The sequence below is a fragment of the Dermacentor albipictus genome, chromosome 6, assembly GCF_038994185.2.
Source record: "Dermacentor albipictus isolate Rhodes 1998 colony chromosome 6, USDA_Dalb.pri_finalv2, whole genome shotgun sequence".
In the NCBI taxonomy this organism is placed as follows: domain Eukaryota; kingdom Metazoa; phylum Arthropoda; class Arachnida; order Ixodida; family Ixodidae; genus Dermacentor; species Dermacentor albipictus.
This window is the reverse complement of record NC_091826.1, coordinates 118,305,184-118,323,451: the sequence shown is the minus strand read 5'-3', so window position 1 is coordinate 118,323,451 and position 18,268 is coordinate 118,305,184. Positions and strand designations below refer to the sequence as shown.

General features: G+C 46.9%; 1 protein-coding gene across 2 annotated transcripts in view; it reads right to left on the bottom strand.

Moving 5' to 3' along the window:
• The window catches only part of LOC135916276 (uncharacterized), a 165,654-nt gene that overhangs the window by 95,387 nt on the left and 51,999 nt on the right, over positions 1-18,268 (bottom strand). For both annotated transcript variants that reach the window (XM_070541280.1, XM_065449600.2), the window contains 3 exons: positions 17,153-17,277; positions 15,370-15,561; positions 1,064-1,181 (listed from right to left, as the gene is read on the bottom strand). In XM_070541280.1, the coding sequence (XP_070397381.1) occupies positions 1,064-1,181; positions 15,370-15,561; positions 17,153-17,277 (435 nt within the window). The remainder of the gene's footprint in view (positions 1-1,063; positions 1,182-15,369; positions 15,562-17,152; positions 17,278-18,268) is intronic.

Below are 18,268 nucleotides of genomic sequence, written 5' to 3'. Positions count from 1 at the left end.
CTGTCTGATCAAAGCGTACAGCCATTGCTGAAGCCTAATCCAGTCAATAATGGAAGCTTAAGATGGTTTTATTCAACAGTATCAGAAAACAGCAGTAAAAAAAAAGAACACAAAAATTTGAAACATCTGTCAAATCTTATATAAAATGTCTTTGCTATTTATGAAGTCGTCCTTATGTCTTTCCTCAAATAACTCGTGCATCTGGTAGAAGGAAAGAACGATGGATAGGATAACAGCAAACCTGTCCTGGCAGAAACATATCCCCAATGTTATTAACAAAGCTAACAGCACCCTTGTTTTTTTTCACCGGAATGTCCTCCAAACTATTACTACATAAAACATTCATGCATTCTAAACTCGTCTGTGCTTCACGCATATGGGACCCATACACTAGCTCACTAACACAGTCCTTAGAATCAGTTCAAAACCACTCAGCTAGGTTTATCCTAACTACTATCGCTTAGCCAGTGTTTGAAGCATGAAGCAACCTCTCCTTTCTACTAGACGTTGAATTTCCCGCTTATGTCTGTTTCATAAAATATACTACACTAATAATGACCAAAAAATTACACTTGTAGTGTCATGTGTAGGGCAGGGCAGAGGCTATGACATTGTGGCTGCACTTGGCTGACTACTGTAGCCAATCAAAGCAGACTGCACGTCATCTTGTGGTACTGGAAGTGGAAACTGAGGGCCTGCTGGCATTTTCAGGTGGCACAGGCAGGCGAGTACTGCGAGTAAGCCGCCGTAAAAGGTGCCCAATGCTCTAGATTGCACGTGCCTTGTGCCTTTTCTAGGTGACATGAGATCCAGCGGCCAGAAAACGTATCATATGACACCAGTCTGGCAATGCACTGAACGTTGGTGCTGAGAGAATGTGTTTTCCAAGAACATATTAACCATTAAAATAGTAACTGTATTGGGTCATCTTGTGTGTTCTAGATTGTGTTGGTACTGAGGAATTGTACGAAGCGAGATTGTATGAATGAGGTTCTACTGTATTATTACACCTTAAAAAGTATGAACCAGCTAGTCCAGCAACAAGTAGCAGCAAGTTACTTGCCATCAGTTCCAGCTGTTGCTGCTGTCTGCGACTGGTGGCAAGGCCTTGAGCAACGGTAAATGGCCAGAGCAGGCTCTTTAATGACGAACCTCTGCAGGGTGGGGTCAATGCACTCTTTCTGCAACAGATCACAATAAATGTACTAAAATTATGTACAGGTTATGGTCAATATGCCTTAGAACTTTTAGGAAATTGAGGTTGAAATAACCTATATTCTACTAGTATTGACTGTCTTCCTTCTTGGCACTCATTTCTCATCTTAAGTGCTTTCACAGTCTCATCAAAGGGTAGCTTTTTTCATGTGCTGCAGTATGTGTGCCTAGGCAATGCTTCCTTTGGCTTAGGCATAGCTTAGGTTAGTGCACCATCTGTCTTCTGCTCTATCAGCATGGAAGTGCCAACTGCAATGACATGCCGAGTTCATCACAATGCCGCAATTAAAAGGAAAGCGATCGTGTGTGCGGAGACAGACGGAAATCGGGCCACATCGCGAGCGTTCGGAGTTCCCAAAACTTGTGTGCAGGACTGGCACTAAAAGTAGAGGTGCTTTAACCGGCGGCTGCTACGTATGGCACAGGCACGCGGCCCCTAGCTTGAAAGCAACCTGCAACGGAGAAAAGAATCTACGCATCTAGGTGCACCACGCTGTGTGCACCACTTAGTTCGCATCAAAGCAAGAGGCTGCACAAAGGTCGATTTCCTCACTCCTGCTACCACACATCTTGACTCCAGTGTTTCCGTGGTTATTGAGTGAGACATGTTCATGCTTGCTTGTGCGCATGTGACACCGCGTTTATTAATTTAGTTAGCAAGCCAGTGTTTAAAAGTTTATACAGCCGATAAAACCACTATCCTTACTTTTCGTATAGCTGTCTACTAATTTGTTATCATAATCAATGCTTCGCCTTTAGGGTGAAACCGCGACTTTCTTTATTTATCGCAACTTTAGCGTATTGGGAGTAACTCTTTGATTTTCCAAATTAGATAAAATTGTATTTCTTTATGAAAGAATGAGGTGCGCGGTAATGTTATGGACTTTTTTTAGGTCACGGCAAACGGGTGCGTGTTACAATCGAGGGCGTTTATTTTTCCCCCTTTTCTTTAGTCGAATTGAGTAAATACGGTATACTGAAAGACAAGAAGAAAGTAGGTTTAGACCATATGGTTGTGTACATGCACGAATATTTAGAGATGAAAGTAGAGGCAAGATGCACTGCACTGAGTTCTTGCACATACGCATATGCAGAGCTCCAAACACATACAGGAGGCGACAATGCAGTCTGAGATGAGCAGGTGCACAGATAAGAAACATACACATACGAAATGATGCATACACAGAGACAACGCATGACGGTCAAAAGCAAGCTTTATCCCGGTCACAGAGAAAAAAATAGAGTATGAGGCACATTATGTACAGCACGCATAACACAAATAACAAAAATAATAAAAAAGTAACCTTCTTTTGGTTCTTTTTTACTTACTTCTTACTTCTTTCATCATTTTAAGTAGGAGAATCAATAATAACAGTAATCAATAATAACACCCTTTTTCACTTGAAGAACAAAACTGCACTTCTGTCGCCTTCAGAGTCCCTCCCCCTTTTGGAGCCAAACAACGTCCAACATGCAACATGCAACAACGTCCAACATGCAAACAACGTTACACATGCAATTCCCGCTCAAGCTGTCAATGAAAGATGCCGTATTTCAAATTTTCCTGCGAGAAAGGGTCCAAAAGAGTGCAATAAACACGGCCTTTGAGCACTGAAACGGCACTGTCATCGAAGCAGTAGAGAAAAAAATTAAATGGAGGCATTCCGTTCACACAAGGGGCTTTGAAAGCGGGAATATTGGTGTGGACAAGCTAATCTTATCCAAAGCAATGTTAACCAGCATCGCATTGAGGAGTGAGGTTCATCCAAAGCAGTTAAGGACTTAAAAAAAAATGTGAAGGTGTGTTTATTAACTTCATTCTGTGCTAGAATTAATATATTTGTGCATTTTGCAAGTTTCTCTCAATGTTACTATACACCAGTTTCTGTATACTTATGTTTTACTTGGGACCCTTAAAGAATATTGTTGAGTCTTGGAAGATGCCCATATATATGCTGTTTCCACCTAAGTTGAAATAATCTTCTAGCTTAACATTGTTGCACATTCATTGATTTCACTGACTGGTACAGTTGAATGTGTCACAGCAAATACAGGGGCTATAAGGGACACGCTAGTACAGAGGAGGCCCTGAAGTATTTTGACCGCCTAGGATTCTTTCACATGCATTCTGTGTTTGGTACATGAGTGCTTCTGCATTCTGCCCCATTGGAGTGCAGCCACTGCGGCCAGAGATCAAACATGCTTAGAAATGTATATTTTTTTTATATGCCGGTGGCTGATTGACAGTGACCACCTTGAAATGGACCAGATATTGCTAAAAGAAGGCTATTAGTTCAAATATTTTTGTATGCATTTCCCGTTTGATACTGTATAGTATTATGACCTGAATTTGATCCAGATCAAGGTGTGATTGATTGATTGATTGATTGATTGATTGATTGATTGATTGATTGATTGATTGATTGATTGATTCCAGAACCTTGTTTTCAGCACTACAATGTCCTATCCAATAAGCCACAGTGATGAGTATATCCCTTTAGGGCATAGTGCGCATAATTGTGCACTCCGAGACACTGCATCAAAAGTAAAAGCGTGATTGAAAATAATGATAGTAATAATGTATCACATAGATCTTGAAACACGTATGATGGCACCTGTGCTATAACTCTGTCTGCATAATATGTTAAGGTAGTTTAGTGAAAACTAGTTTGATGTAGAGGGCAGGGTGTTCGCTCTCAGTGTCAGGATGTCCTTGTGTACCAGATTCACTTATTGCATTGTTTTTCACAGTGTTTATCACCAGGCATAATTCTAAAGGGGTTCGATAGGCTCTTTCCAAGTATGCTAGACATGAAAGAGTTGACATTCTCATACCTGACATGGCTGCAGAGTTCTCACATCGAGTCAACATTCTGTAAACTTGACAAAACTCGCTGAGAATTAAGAATTCTTAATTAGTTCAGCAGCTGTATGCCTTTCATGTTTTTGAAGCTGAGAAAAATGTGGTGAAACTGTTCATGTGGTGCTTTAAAAAAATGTGGTGCTAAAACATGTGGTGTTAAAATGTGGTGTTTCAATTTTTAATGGGGAGAATCATTTGCACCTGATGGCAACGTGGCATGCGACAAACATCTCGGATTGGTGAGAGCTAGCCGCACTTGGCAAAGAAGGTGGAGAACAAGATGAGTAGTTTGGCCTCTGGAGTCTCAAGCCTGCACATTTAGCTATGAAATCTCACTCTTCACTCTGCCTATATTGTATGGTTACAGCCAAGAAGGAAAGCATGGCTAGTTTTGCAAATGAATACTAAGTGGAAAAAAACAAAAACGAAAGAAAGGAAGATCACAATGTATTAAATAAATTACATGTAATAGTAAAATAATTAAGTAAATTACATGTAATAGTAATACATGGTATAAAAAGGCAGGCACGTAAGACATACACAGGAGCAACAAGGACTACGCAAACGTCTACTATCAACTCAAAGGTTGCACAGTGGTGGCAAAAGAAAAACGGAAGACACAAACACAATCTGCACATGCTCCAAAGAAAGGCATGCCCTACTTGTCAGTGATGGACGCACATGAGCCCTTTTAAAAGATTATGGCTTCGGCATGACAATTCCTCTTTAACACTTTCGGGACCGGCCCATAGGCCATCGATCATATATGATCGACGGTTTTGCGCGCACTGCCCCGTTCAAATTTCCGCGCGCTTGGACATGTAGCTCCATCTAGGAGGTCGTCAGGAACTAGACTCTCGGTTTCGGCATAGTTTCTTTCATTTCCAGCAGGTGGCGATACGCGAGAGAGAATTTTCTCGATTGCGGCGGCGGCGGACGCAGTGGAAAATGGCGTCGTGCTCGCGTCCGGTCGCTCGAAAAGAACGCCGTCAATCGCACGATTCCGCTGCTTCGGCAACGGATTTTTTTGATGAACCGAGCAGCGAAGAGTCTGAAGACGACTTCGGCAGCTCCGATTTTATTTCGGACTCCGATTCGGATGATGATGAGCCACGGACTTCATCTAGTAGCCGAAGGTGAGCATAGTTCCACATTCATTTCTTTCTGGAGTAGGTGAACGGGCTCGCTATATGTTCTCATTATTTTAGCTTTACTTGATAGGGTCTCAACAAGCTACGGCAATGATCTGCTGCCGCCAGCGCAGAAGCGGATTGAGTTTTCGCCGCGACGGGAACCTGGCGTGTACTTGGACGCAGAAGTGGGCGTGGCGCTCAGAAGCGGATCAAAGAAATTCTTGACTGCTCTGGACTTCTTTCTTCTGTTTTTCTCGATGAATGTGATCGAAACAATTTGTGACAACACGAACAAGTATGCTTGGACTCACATTTTGGAAAAACCAACGCATGCTTGTTCCGATGGATCTTGGGAAGAAGTCACCCCAAGTGAAATGCTAAAGTTTATCGGACTCGTAATTTACATGGGCGTTGTGAAGGTTCCTCGGCTGAAGCTGTATTGGAACGTAGGAGATCTGTACAGCGGTCTGCTCCCACCACGGATCATGCGGCGACGCCGGTTCATAGCTCTACTCGCAATGTTGCAAGTTGCAGACTTGGACGATGTCACTCAAAGTTCAAGAGGAAAGCTCCGATACATGTGGTGGCTCCTGCAACACATGAACGAAGTGTCAGCGAATCTTTTCCAGCCACATCGCGATCTTTCCGTGGATGAGCGCATGGTGAAATCGAAAGGGCGGTCAGGCATCCGACAGTATATCAAAGATAAAGTAACAAAATGGGGCTACAAGCTGTGGGTCCTAGCTGACCCTGGCACCGGATATACTGTGCAGTTTAGTGTGTATACCGGTAAGCGTGAGCAGCCAGGGCCCCATGGCTTAGCTTTCGACGTAGTTTGCCAGCTGTGTCACAGATATCTTGATCAGGGCTACAGGATCTTTATGGACAATTTTTACACTTCTACTAGCCTGTTCAGTCATCTTCTCAGCCGAAAAACATTGGCTTGCGGAACCACACGCAAGGAACGCCGAGGATTTCCTGCCGAACTGAAGGATGCACGGTGGGAAAAAAAAGCTCGACGTGGCGACATTCGATGGTTGCGCGATCAGAACATCCTGTACCTTCAGTGGAAAGACCGGCGTGTTGTCAACATGATGAGCACGGTTCATACTGCAAATGACACGGTCACCGCAAAAAGAAGGGAAAGAAGGCAAAACTCCTGGACTCAGATATCTATAACAAAGCCTCTGCTGATCCATGATTATAATGCTGGCATGCTAGGCGTAGATAAATCGGATCAAATGATTGGATATTATAATGTTCTCATGAGAAGCGTACGGTGGTGGAAGACTCTGTTCTTCCACTGCATCGATATTGCATGTGTGAACAGTTTCGTACTCTTCCAAGCTCACCGCACATTGCACCCAGAGATTCCTGAGCTGGCACGCACTGCCGGGTTTGACCACCTAGCTTTTAGAGAAGAGCTCATTCGGCAGCTTCTGAATCTTGACGGTGCCAAGCAAGCACACACGCCTCCAGCACCCGTCGCAAAACATGCACTCCACAAGCCGGAAAAAGTGGCAAAACGCAGAAACTGCAAGCTGTGCTATGAGCAGAAGAAAATCGAGCTCAAAACTAATGTCTTTTGCAGCACATGCCAAGTTCACTTGTGTTTTACGACTGCCCGGAACTGCTTCGTCGAGTGGCACAAGAACCGTGGGACCTGAGTGGCTGACCACTGGTGCAAGCTAGATTTCACACAAAAAAAAAAGACAGTTGTAGATACGCGTGCCAAATTTTCACAAGCAAGAAAGGAGGCATTGTAGCACATTTTGTATATCTTGAATTTTTTTATTATGTTTTTCCACTTTTATATCCATGACTTTTCCAACTTTTTTATGTTGTTCTTTCAGCAGATCTTGAATTTGAGATTTTTAAAAAAATATTATGTATCACTTTTAAGTCTAACCTTTCTTTATGCATGAAAGACCATCTAATTAGCTACATTTTGATAAACATTGCAGCAATAAAGCGTAATGACTATTCGTAATAAAAAATAATTTTTGACACCCATCAGAATTGCCTGTTTTTTCCCCGGTCCCGAAAGAGTTAAGCAAAGTAATTGAGGCCTGGCCTGTGCATGTACTGCTGCTGTAACTTATACACCCAGCCTTGACCATAATATGCACGTCTTCATTTTTATGTCTGAACGGAACTTCGCTGTTTAGAGACTTGCAATGTCGACAGTGCATCGAAAGGTTAGACGCTCACCTACCAACTTGGTCGGTGCTCTGTCATTGTAAGACATGTCATAAGCGAGGCCAATCAACAACTGAAACAAAAGCAGTTGAGTAAACAAACGCCTTGCAATGTTTCGAGAAACTACACAGGTAAGTAGATGCTATTCATGAGATAACCCCCTCGTCCGATAGTGTTAATGCTTTCGAATCAACCTACACCGGCAGAGAGAAATTGCTAGAGCTTCAAATGCCCTAAGAGGAATATATTCATACTGTATTGTCACGTGGTAGTGACGGCGAAGAAGGAAGCACTACGGTGGAATACAAAACTAGCTTTTATTGGGCGAACCTGTGCCCACAAAACAGGCTACACTTATAGCACCACGAAAGCGGCGAACACAGTCGGCGATCGTCGAAAATCTGATCAGCGGGTCAAGCGCGTCGGCTTTTATGCAGCAATCATCGAATGTTCCAGATTAAACGTTGGGACCCGCATGCCTTCTAAAATGTTCTACACCATTCGTGTCAAGCGATGAAATCAGATAACACAACGTTCGGCGACAACAGACAGCGGGTAGAAGCATCAATAACTTTCCAGAAACTTCGGATACATGCAGGCGCGTCCCGCGCTGTGCGATAACATTTGTTCGGCGGCAAAACTTGTCGCCCGATAAAGACAAGTACACGTGTCAATACCCCCCTCTTAAAAAAAGGCATCGACCCGATGCTGCAAACAAATCAAAGTAATAAGTAAGCACTCATAGCAAAGAAAAAAAAGCGAAATAAGGAAAGTTCGTTAGCGTCCGTAAAATGGTTTAAGACGCACCACGTGGACCACTTCAGGTCGTGCGCGACGTCGCTGTGAATGCGAAATACCGTCTGGCACGACCTCATAGTCCAGTGCGCCAATACGTCGGATGACCTTGTAGGGTCCGAAATAGCGTCGCAATAGTTTCTCACTCAGTCCCCGTCGGCGTATCGGGGTCCATACCCAAACACGGTCGCCGGGCTGGTACTCGACGAAGCGTCGTCGGAGATTGTAGTGTCGGCGGTCGGTCCTCTGCTGGTTCTTGATTCGCAGGCGGGCGAGCTGTCGGGCTTCTTCGGCGCGCTGGAGATAGGTAGCGACGTCAAGATTCTCTTCGTCCGTTACGTGCGGCAGCATGGCGTCGAGCGTCGTCGTCGGGTTCCTGCCGTAAACCAACTTGAACGGCATGATCTGTGTTGTTTCTTGCACCGCCGTGTTATAAGCGAATGTTACGTACGGCAGGACGGCATCCCAGGTCTTGTGTTCGACGTCGACGTACATCGCTAGCATGTCGGCGAGGGTCTTATTCAGCCGCTCCGTAAGACCATTCGTCTGCGGGTGGTAAGCCGTTGTCCTCCTGTGCCTTGTCTGACTGTATTTCAGAATGGCTTGGGTGAGCTCCGCTGTAAAGGCCGTTCCTCGGATGGTGATGAGGACTTCTGGGGCGCCATGTCGCAGCAGGATGTTTTCGACAAAGAATTGCGCCACTTCGGCTGCGCTACCTTTCGGCAGTGCTTTTGTTTCAGCGAAGCGGGTGAGGTAGTCCGTCGCCACGACGATCCACTTATTTCCGGTTATTGACGTCGGAAAGCCCCCCAGCAAGTTCATCCCGATCTGCTGGAATGGTTGGCAAGGAGGCTCGATTGGCTGTAGTAATCCGGCTGGCCTTGTCGGCGGTGTCTTGCGTCGCTGACAGTCTCGGCATGTTCTGACATAACGGGTGACGTCAGCAGTCAGGCGCGGCCAATAATACTTTTCTTGTATCCTCGATAGTGTCCGGGAAAATCCGAGGTGTCCAGCGGTCGGATCGTCATGTAGGGCATGCAATACTTCTGGACGAAGTCCTGACGGGACAACAAGAAGGTAATTGGCGCGGACTGGCGAGAAGTTCTTCTTCACGAGTAGACTGTCTTGAAGCGTGAAGGAAGATAATCCGCGCTTAAATGCCCTGGGGACAACGTCGGTGTGCCCTTCCAAATAATCGACGAGGCCTTTAAGTTCCGGGTCCGCTCGCTGCTGTTCGGCGAAGTCTTCCGCGCTTATTATTACAAGGAAGGCGTCGTCATCCTCGTCATCTTGCGGCGGCGGGTCAATGGGGGCGCGGGATAGGCAATCGGCGTCTGAGTGTTTTCGTCCGGACTTGTATGTTACGGTGATGTCGTATTCTTGTAGTCTGAGGCTCCACCATGCCAGCCGTCCTGAGGGATCCTTTAAATTCGCTAGCCAACACAAGGCGTGATGGTCGCTGACGACTTTGAATGGCCTGCCATATAGGTAAGGGCGAAATTTCGCTGTAGCCCAAACGATGGCGAGGCATTCCTTTTCGGTTGTAGAATAATTGCCTTCCGCTTTTGACAACGACCGGCCAGCGTAAGCTATCACGTGTTCATGTCCATCTTTTCTCTGGACCAGGACGGCGCCAAGGCCTAGGCTACTGGCGTCAGTGTGGATTTCGGTATCGGCGTGATCGTCGAAGTGCGCAAGTACGGGCGTCGACTGCATGCGTCGTTTGAGTTCTTGAAATGCCTCGGCCTGCGGCGTTTCCCACTTGAACTCGACGTCACATTTAGTTAGCTGCGTCAGCGGCTCAGCGATGCGTGAAAAGTTCTTGACAAATCGCCTGTAGTAGGCACACATGCCAAGAAATCTACGCACTGCCTTCTTGTCGATGGGCTGTGGGAACTTTGCTATGGCAGCTGTCTTCTGCGGGTCGGGGCGGACTCCAGATTTGCTGATGACGTGGGCTAAAAATAGAAGCTCCTCGTAAGCGAAGCGGCACTTTTCCGGCTTCAGAGTAAGTCCTGATGACCTGATGGCCTCTAGTACTGTTGCCAGCCGCCTAAAGTGAACGTCGAAATTTCCGGCGAAGACGACGACGTCATCCAAGTATACGAGACAGGTCTGCCACTTCAATCCTGCTAAAACCGTGTCCATCACGCGCTGGAACGTTGCAGGCGCCGAGCACAGTCCGAATGGCATAACCTTGAACTCGTAGAGGCCGTCTGGGGTGATGAAGGCGGTCTTTTCGCGATCTCTTTCGTCGACTTCTATTTGCCAATAGCCAGACTTTAGGTCCATGGACGAGAAGTATTTAGCGTTGCAGAGCCGATCCAATGCGTCGTCTATCCGTGGGAGGGGGTATACGTCCTTCTTCGTGATCTTGTTCAGACGACGATAATCGACGCAGAAACGTAGGGTTCCGTCCTTTTTCTTTACCAGAACAACAGGGGATGCCCACGGGCTTTTCGACGGCTGGATGATGTCGTCGCGCAGCATTTCGTCGACTTGTTCTCTTATAGCTTCACGTTCTCGCGCCGAAACTCGGTAAGGGCTCTGACGGAGTGGGCGGGCGCATTCCTCGGTGATTATGCGATGCTTGGCGACTGGTGTTTGTCGAATCCTCGATGACGTCGAAAAGCAGCCTTTGTATCGTCGGAGCAGACTTCTGAGCTGCTGTTGCTTAATCATAGGGAGATTTGGATTAATGTCGTAGTCTGGTTCGGGAACCATGGTCGTCGGGGTAGATGCGGCGGAATCCGAGAGGACAAACGCATTACTTGTTTCCAGAATTTCCTCGATGTACGCGATCGTCGTGCCCTTGTTGATGTGCTTGAACTCCTGGCTGAAGTTTGTCAGCAACACTTCAGTTTTCCCTCCATGCAGTCGAGCGATCCCTCTTGCGACGCAAATTTCATGGTCTAGCAGTAGACGTTGGTCGCCTTCAATGACGCCTTCTACGTCAGCGGGTGTTTCGGTGCTGACCGAAATAACGATGCTGCAGCGAGGCGGGACGCTCACTTGATCTTCGAGCACACTCAAGGCGTGGTGACTACGAGGGCTCTCCGGCGGCATTGCTTTATCTTCCGACAGCGTTACTGACTTCGACTTCAGGTTGATGATTGCGCCGTGTTGGTCCAGGAAGTCCATACCGAGAATGACGTCTCGTGAACACTGTTGGAGGATAACGAAGGTGGCAGGGTAAGTCTGGTCATGAATGGTTATTCTTGCCGTGCAGATCCCAGTCGGCGTGATGAGGTGTCCTCCAGCGGTGCGAATCTGAGGGCCTTCCCATGCGGTCTTAACTTTCTTCAACTGGGCGGCGATGTGTCCACTCATTACGGAGTAATCAGCCCCTGTGTCGACTAAGGCAGTGACTGCGTGGCCGTCGAGAAGCACGTCGAGATCGGTTGTTCTTTGTCTGGCATTGCAGTTAGGTCTTGGCGTTGGATCACGGCTGCGTCGTGTTGAACTCAGGTTGGAACGTCGCGTCGTCAAGTCGTCTTTCGTCGGTGTAGTTTTGGCTTCCAGACTTCGTCGGGACGGCGGCGTGTCGTTATGTCGTCGAGATGGTCTCTTCGTCGTCTTCGTCAGCGGCGGAGGATCTTCGTCAGTTCGACGAACAGCAACCGCACCTCCATCAGTTGCTGCTTTTAGTTTTCCGGGTATGGGCTCGCAGAGCGGCCCCGGGCTGGGCCAGTGTATGGACGGCGTTGCGGCGACAGGTAGCGGCCTGGTGACGGCGAACGGGACGGTCGTCGAGAGTTCCACTGAGTGGCGGCTAGGTAATCGGCAATGTCACGTGGGCGCTCCCCAAGCTGTGGACGCGCCGCGTTGACGGCGAACCCTCTCAGTCCCATGTCGCGGTATGGGCATCGGCGGTACACATGGCCGGCTTCTCCGCAGTGATAGCAGTGCGGGCGGTGGTCGGGGGCTCGCCAAATGTCCGTCTTCCTCATATAGGTGCGCTGGGCGACGGGTGGGCACGCTGGCGGCGGCGGTGGTGGACGACGGAATTGCGGTGTTGCAGGACCTTGGCGCGGTCGCGCAGGGGGGCCTTGACGGCGGGCGACGGCGGCGGCGTAGGTCATTGCTTCCGGCTGCGGTGGTTCTGGTTGCACCTCAGGAACTCCAAGGGATCGGTGCACCTCTTCCTTCACGATGTCGGCGATAGAGGCCACTTGAGGCTGCGACGAAGGCAGGACCTTGCGCAGTTCTTCGCGCACAATGGCCCTGATGGTCTCTTGAAGGTCGTCCGAACCTAGTCCTTGGATGGCATACTGCGGCGTGTGCCCCTGGCGGTTATATTGCCGGGTGCGCATCTCCAGAGTTTTCTCGATCGTCAAGGCCTCTGCAGAAAACTCAGCCACAGTCTTCGGTGGGTTACGTATAAGTCCGGCGAAAAGGTCTTGCTTGACGCCGCGCATCAGGAAGCGAACTTTTTTCTCCTCCGACATTTCCGGGTCGGCGTGCCGGAAAAGACGGGCCATCTCCTCCGTGAAGATTGCGATCGTCTCGTTTGGCAGCTGCACTCTGGTTTCTAGTAGAGCTTGGGCTCGCTCTTTTCGCACGACGCTTGTAAACGTGTGCAAGAAGCCGCTTCGGAAAAGGTCCCACGTCGTTAAGGTGGCTTCCCGATTCTCGAACCACGTCCTGGCGGCGTCTTCCAATGCGAAATAGACATGCCGCAGCTTGTCGTCGCTGTCCCAACTGTTAAACTTAGCGACCCGCTCATACGTTTCGAGCCAGGTTTCCGGGTCCTCGAATGTTGATCCGCGGAACGTCGGAGGTTCCCTGGGCTGCTGCAGCACGATGGGGGACGCTGGGGCTGCCATTGGGTTGCCTTGGCCACAATCTTCTTGGTCTTCTCAGGTAGAAGTCCGTGCTCCGGGGGCAGCTGTTGAAGACGGCGGCTTGCTCGATGTTCCGGGACGACGCTGGTGTTGTCTTTGCGGTCCGGGCTTGTATTACGGCTTGTCGGGGGCGTCCGGTACATGGATGTAAAGCACCTCCACCAGATGTCACGTGGTAGTGACGGCGAAGAAAGAAGCACTACGGTGGAATACAAAACTAGCTTTTATTGGGCGAACCTGGGCGAACAACGAAAGCGGCGAACACAGTCGGCGATCGTCGAAAATCTGATCAGCGGGTCAAGCGCGTCGGCTTTTATACAGCAATCATCGAATGTTCCAGATTAAACGTTGGGACCCGCATGCCTTCTAAAATGTTCTACACCATTCGTGTCAAGCGATGAAATCAGATAACACAACGTTCGGCGACAACAGACAGCGGGTAGAAGCATCGATAACTTTCCAGAAACTTCGGATACATGCAGGCGCGTCCCGCGCTGTGCGATAACATTTGTTCGGCGGCAAAACTTGTCGCCCGATAAAGACAAGTACACGTGTCAGTATTTTATCTTGCATGAGACGGTATCGATATATTTCGAAGTGATCAGCAGTTGCTGAACAAGAGAAGTCTCAACCTGGAGCCACTGCCTTTGCTGAGATTTGTATTCATGCGACATATCTAATCATTCAGCTAGGCCCTTTCACATGTGCACACTGTTTATTTCAAGTAGAAATCTGGGAATCTAAGTGGCACTTAAATGGTAATTGTGACATTGAAACAAAAAAAATAGAGAGAAAGTGCCGTAAAAAAAAAAACTTGGCAATTATTTCACCCAAAAGGCGAAACACTGACAGTGATAGCAAGGTTTAGGGTTGTGCTTGAGCTCTTTTGGTGGTGTTCTAAATACATGCAGATGCAACACACTGGTGTGATGCAGCACGCAAGGCAGCTCCCACTGGGCAGAAGGAACAGTGCCCCTGGCAGCTACCAGGCGTCTCACGACACTGGCATGATGAGCGCCGCCAGTGGTGTTGCACCTCGATGTCGCACGAGATGACACCAACAAGAAGCCATCAGCATTAGGCAGCACCCAGTGAAATATTAGATAACATTAGCTAGACATTTACTACTCAGACCAGAGCATACAAATAGCAGCCCAGCAGGAACGCAAGTATGCTTATAGTGTGCACGCACACAATGCTCATGCCAGCAGTGGAAGGCATAATGCTGCTCTTGCTCTGCCACTGAGGCAATTGAGCACAGCTTTGACAGTGCATCCACTTTGCTTTATCGTTTTTGCAGCCAAACACCCTCTGCATCTCTGGTGACCCTCTAACCCTACTCATGCAAGCCATGCATATGCGATCGGTGGGACAGCACGACAACGGTAGAAGTGCCGACAGCACGAATGTGCTTTAAGCATCCATATACTTGCTCTCACAATTAAATGAACATTAACTGACCCACAGAATTGTCCACTTTACTAGAATGGCAAGGACGGACATGAGATACAACACACGGCACTGTGCATTGTATTACATTATCCTCATCTCAGTCCTTTTCAGCTTTACTCAGATTCCCAGTATGACCAACCAACTAGCGTAAATTACTACTGCCTAGGCTTATTTCCAGTTCCATTAAAATATCCGAAGTGGAAACATCATGGTCTTCTTATGGATAAATGTGAACAATGAACACAGTTTTACAAGGTGCTTTGTATTCCACATCAATGATATTGCAGATTGTCATTGCCAGTGATAAATCTTGCAAAATCACTCTCAGCAGCAATACCAAAGCCACAAAGCAATAGCAGCAGGCAAACATCAGTTATCAACAGCAATCTTTTTATGCAGCTGCTTTCACACATGCACAAAAAAAGTTACATTAGCAGTAGCTTAAGAATACGTTTCAACAAAATGCAATGATAGAACAGGAGCAAAAATGTGGTAAATTATTTTCTAAAGCCAATGACCCAAGACCAGTGACCAACGAAAACCAAAACATGAATCACAACACTGGAAGCCCTTCCCGAGTCATGGTTCGTTCTTGGTCCACGTCTTGTCTTCCAGTTACTGCCAGCGCACACTTCAAGATGTAAACGCAGGATTTATTGAACCTAAAGAGCTTGCTGATTCATGCAACTGCACAAAATTAGAAATGCATTTTGAGGACTCTACAGATGCATGCCAACAGTGCACAATCAAAAACAGTACAACATTTTGACAGTGTGCAACAAACGACTTTTTAAGCCTGCACACAGTCACTCGCAAGTAGAAGCACAGGCAGCCATGAGTACATGGCAGGCACTGAACTGGCTCTGACCTTCTTTGTGGTGATGCTGGCAAAATCAAGGGCACTTTTGGAGAACAGGTGTAGCTGGGTGTCGGGCGATCCGGTCTCACCAGCAGCAGCCACAATGAGCAATTGGTCTGTCAGCACCACATGGCGTGCACCCGTCACAGGCACACTATACAGGCATGATGCACGCCGGGCCACATCCCCACCATCATAGAGCTGTGTGGCAACAAAAATACCATGCTTGGCGATAACAGAAGCACTGCCGGAAAGACTGACTGGCACTGGCACATGATGGCACAAATGGCTAGGCGCAAGGAAAAGTAACTTCTTATTTAGCTGCACGGCCGACTGCACACTTGTTGGTGCACTTCCCAGGACAACACATGAAAGAATTCGGAGTACGCCACACCACTTCAATTCACAAGACCCCACTCAGGAACAACCTAAGCTTCGGAATCCCTTCACGATAAGGTGTATGCCCTCGACTCCCCTCCAATTTCCTCAGCGTGTTTCACCGAGGAACAATCCCTTGGACACATATTGGCTCGCTGGCATTATTGCCCACAAGAAGCAGTAAATGCCCTTTTTGTTTAACTGCCCTAGTGTGTACTCCATTCTTTGTTGCGAAGTTTTCAAAAAGAGAAAAAGCCAGGTTTTGTGGCCATGAGTGCTGCGACCTGGCTGTTCTCTTGCCGAATGGGCTAACAAATCACAGCGGAATGTGTGTCCCGTGTGTGCCACTGGGCTCCTTGCATCACCACCACATGGTGCCTGCCTCCGTGCATTCGCAGTGGCAGTATAGAGAAAGAAAGAAGAAAAGAAAAAGAAAAAAAGAAGAAGAAAGAACCAGAAAGCGCACCTTCGCACATCCACCGGCATGGCAGCAGCGGCGACGTTGCATCAGCCTCTCTACAATGCTTAAATAAAGCCTTCCATGCCACTTTGTGTGGGCATTTAGTAAACACGAATTCATGTTCCGACTCTTTAAGCACTCGCACAAAGCTCCTCTGTATATAGATTCCAACTCATTGGATCTGCTGCAATTTTAATGCCAATCTCTTGGTCAAAGTGCACAGTTGAAGAGGAGGTTGCAGAGAGTGAGGTTTCGGAAGGTGCACTCGGCATACAGTAGCATAATGCATCAAAGTGTTTCTTGGCTAGGTGGCACCATCTAATGGCTCTTTCTGTAAGCACCTAAACACCAAAAATTTAGAGACATCAGAGAATGGTTAAAGCATTGAGTAAGAACTGAAATATACTTAGAGAAAAAAATCAGTGCTCCAGTACTGTTGTACACACGAGAATGCTGGGATGTGGGTTCTCGAGGGTGAAATCTTTATTAGCAAGCCAGGTCATGCTGAAGACAAGGCCTGTACTACACTTTACATTTCCATCATTTTCATGCATACGAAAGCTTAGTTCTTGCTTTGAATTGTGAATTAGCCATTACAAATGCCTAATCTTTCAATCTAGCTCAACTAGTGTTTGTCCATTATGTCTTCAACCTGTGTCAGTTTTTTCTACTAGTAAACATGCATTTCAACAGAAACCAAATAGCCCAACTTATTACCCTTACTGCATTAATATTTTATTTTAGCGTCCCCATAAGTACACTAATGAGGGCAGACGCCGAAGTTTCAGAAGGTGTGCTTGCCAAGAGCATTGAAGTGCTGCTGCTTGAGTCGGTGGCATCACCTTTTGATGCTTCAAGTAACGACAACTTAGAGGCACCGTAGCTTCCCGCATCTAGTTGATGCAGGAAGCAAATACAAGTGCACGTCGACAGTGACCATACGCTCTGCCTCACCTCAAGTTGGCCCGAGGCTGCGTCCAGCACAAGCAGGCACTGGCGACCCTGGACTGTCTGCTTGTCCACAAGCGTGTCCCGGCCAAGCTTGGACACGCGCCGAGGTTGCTGGGGAGGACTCTTGTCTGCAATGACAATTTATTTCTATGCAAAGAGATGCATGATGTATGCAAATTATGTAGATCCAACACACATGTTGGAATCAACATTAAGCGAAACGTTGGTGAAGTGGAGCATTAAATGCTATATGTAACATAAATTACACAATTCAATGCATACAAGTGTCTTTATATTAATGCAATGCAGGATCTAATTTCATGCAATGTTCATGTTTACGCACTGTACAAGTCATGTCACATATGTCATGTGATGTTCATGTTTATGCGCTATACCTTCTATAAGCTATGCCCAAAATGCAAACAGTAGTTCATGCCGATGCACAATGTGAGACGTCAATGCAGAAATGTTGCGAGGCCAAAGGTGATGTTTGATGCTGTAGTTGATGGAAGAATGGTGAGAAGAGACGTGCTTGCAATAGGACTTACTCAGTGGCCCAGGAATGGGAGAGGCCAAATTACAAGAAAATCAAATAAGTCATTCAAAATTATGCATTATTTCATTAAAAAGTCTGTGTGCTTCAGGGGGACCTATGAGCAGACATCATACTTACAGGTTTTAGGTAGTAGTTTATTGTTTGAAAATGCAGAACATAGGTGCACTCACTGAAACTGCTTTTTTGGTCAAAATTCTGTGCTATAGTTAAACTGGCTATAATGAACTTCAATATAACCAAATTCTGGATATAACGAAGCATTTAACTCTTTATAACTTCTTGTTGGCAGAACACTATATATTTTGAATCACAAAGTAATGAAATGCGTTTACACACTATTTAAATATAACGATATTACATTGCCGCCCTTGAAAGTATACCGAGGCAATAAATGGGAACCGATGCACACGCTGAAGGTCACAAATAGTTGAATGACATGACGGTGCCTTAAATGTATAAGCCAAAGTATCCAATGGCACACACAGTTCTTTAACAATGGGGTAAAGCAAATTGAGAAAATCAAATAAGATGTTCAGTGTCAAGTGCTGATCTATGTGCTTTAA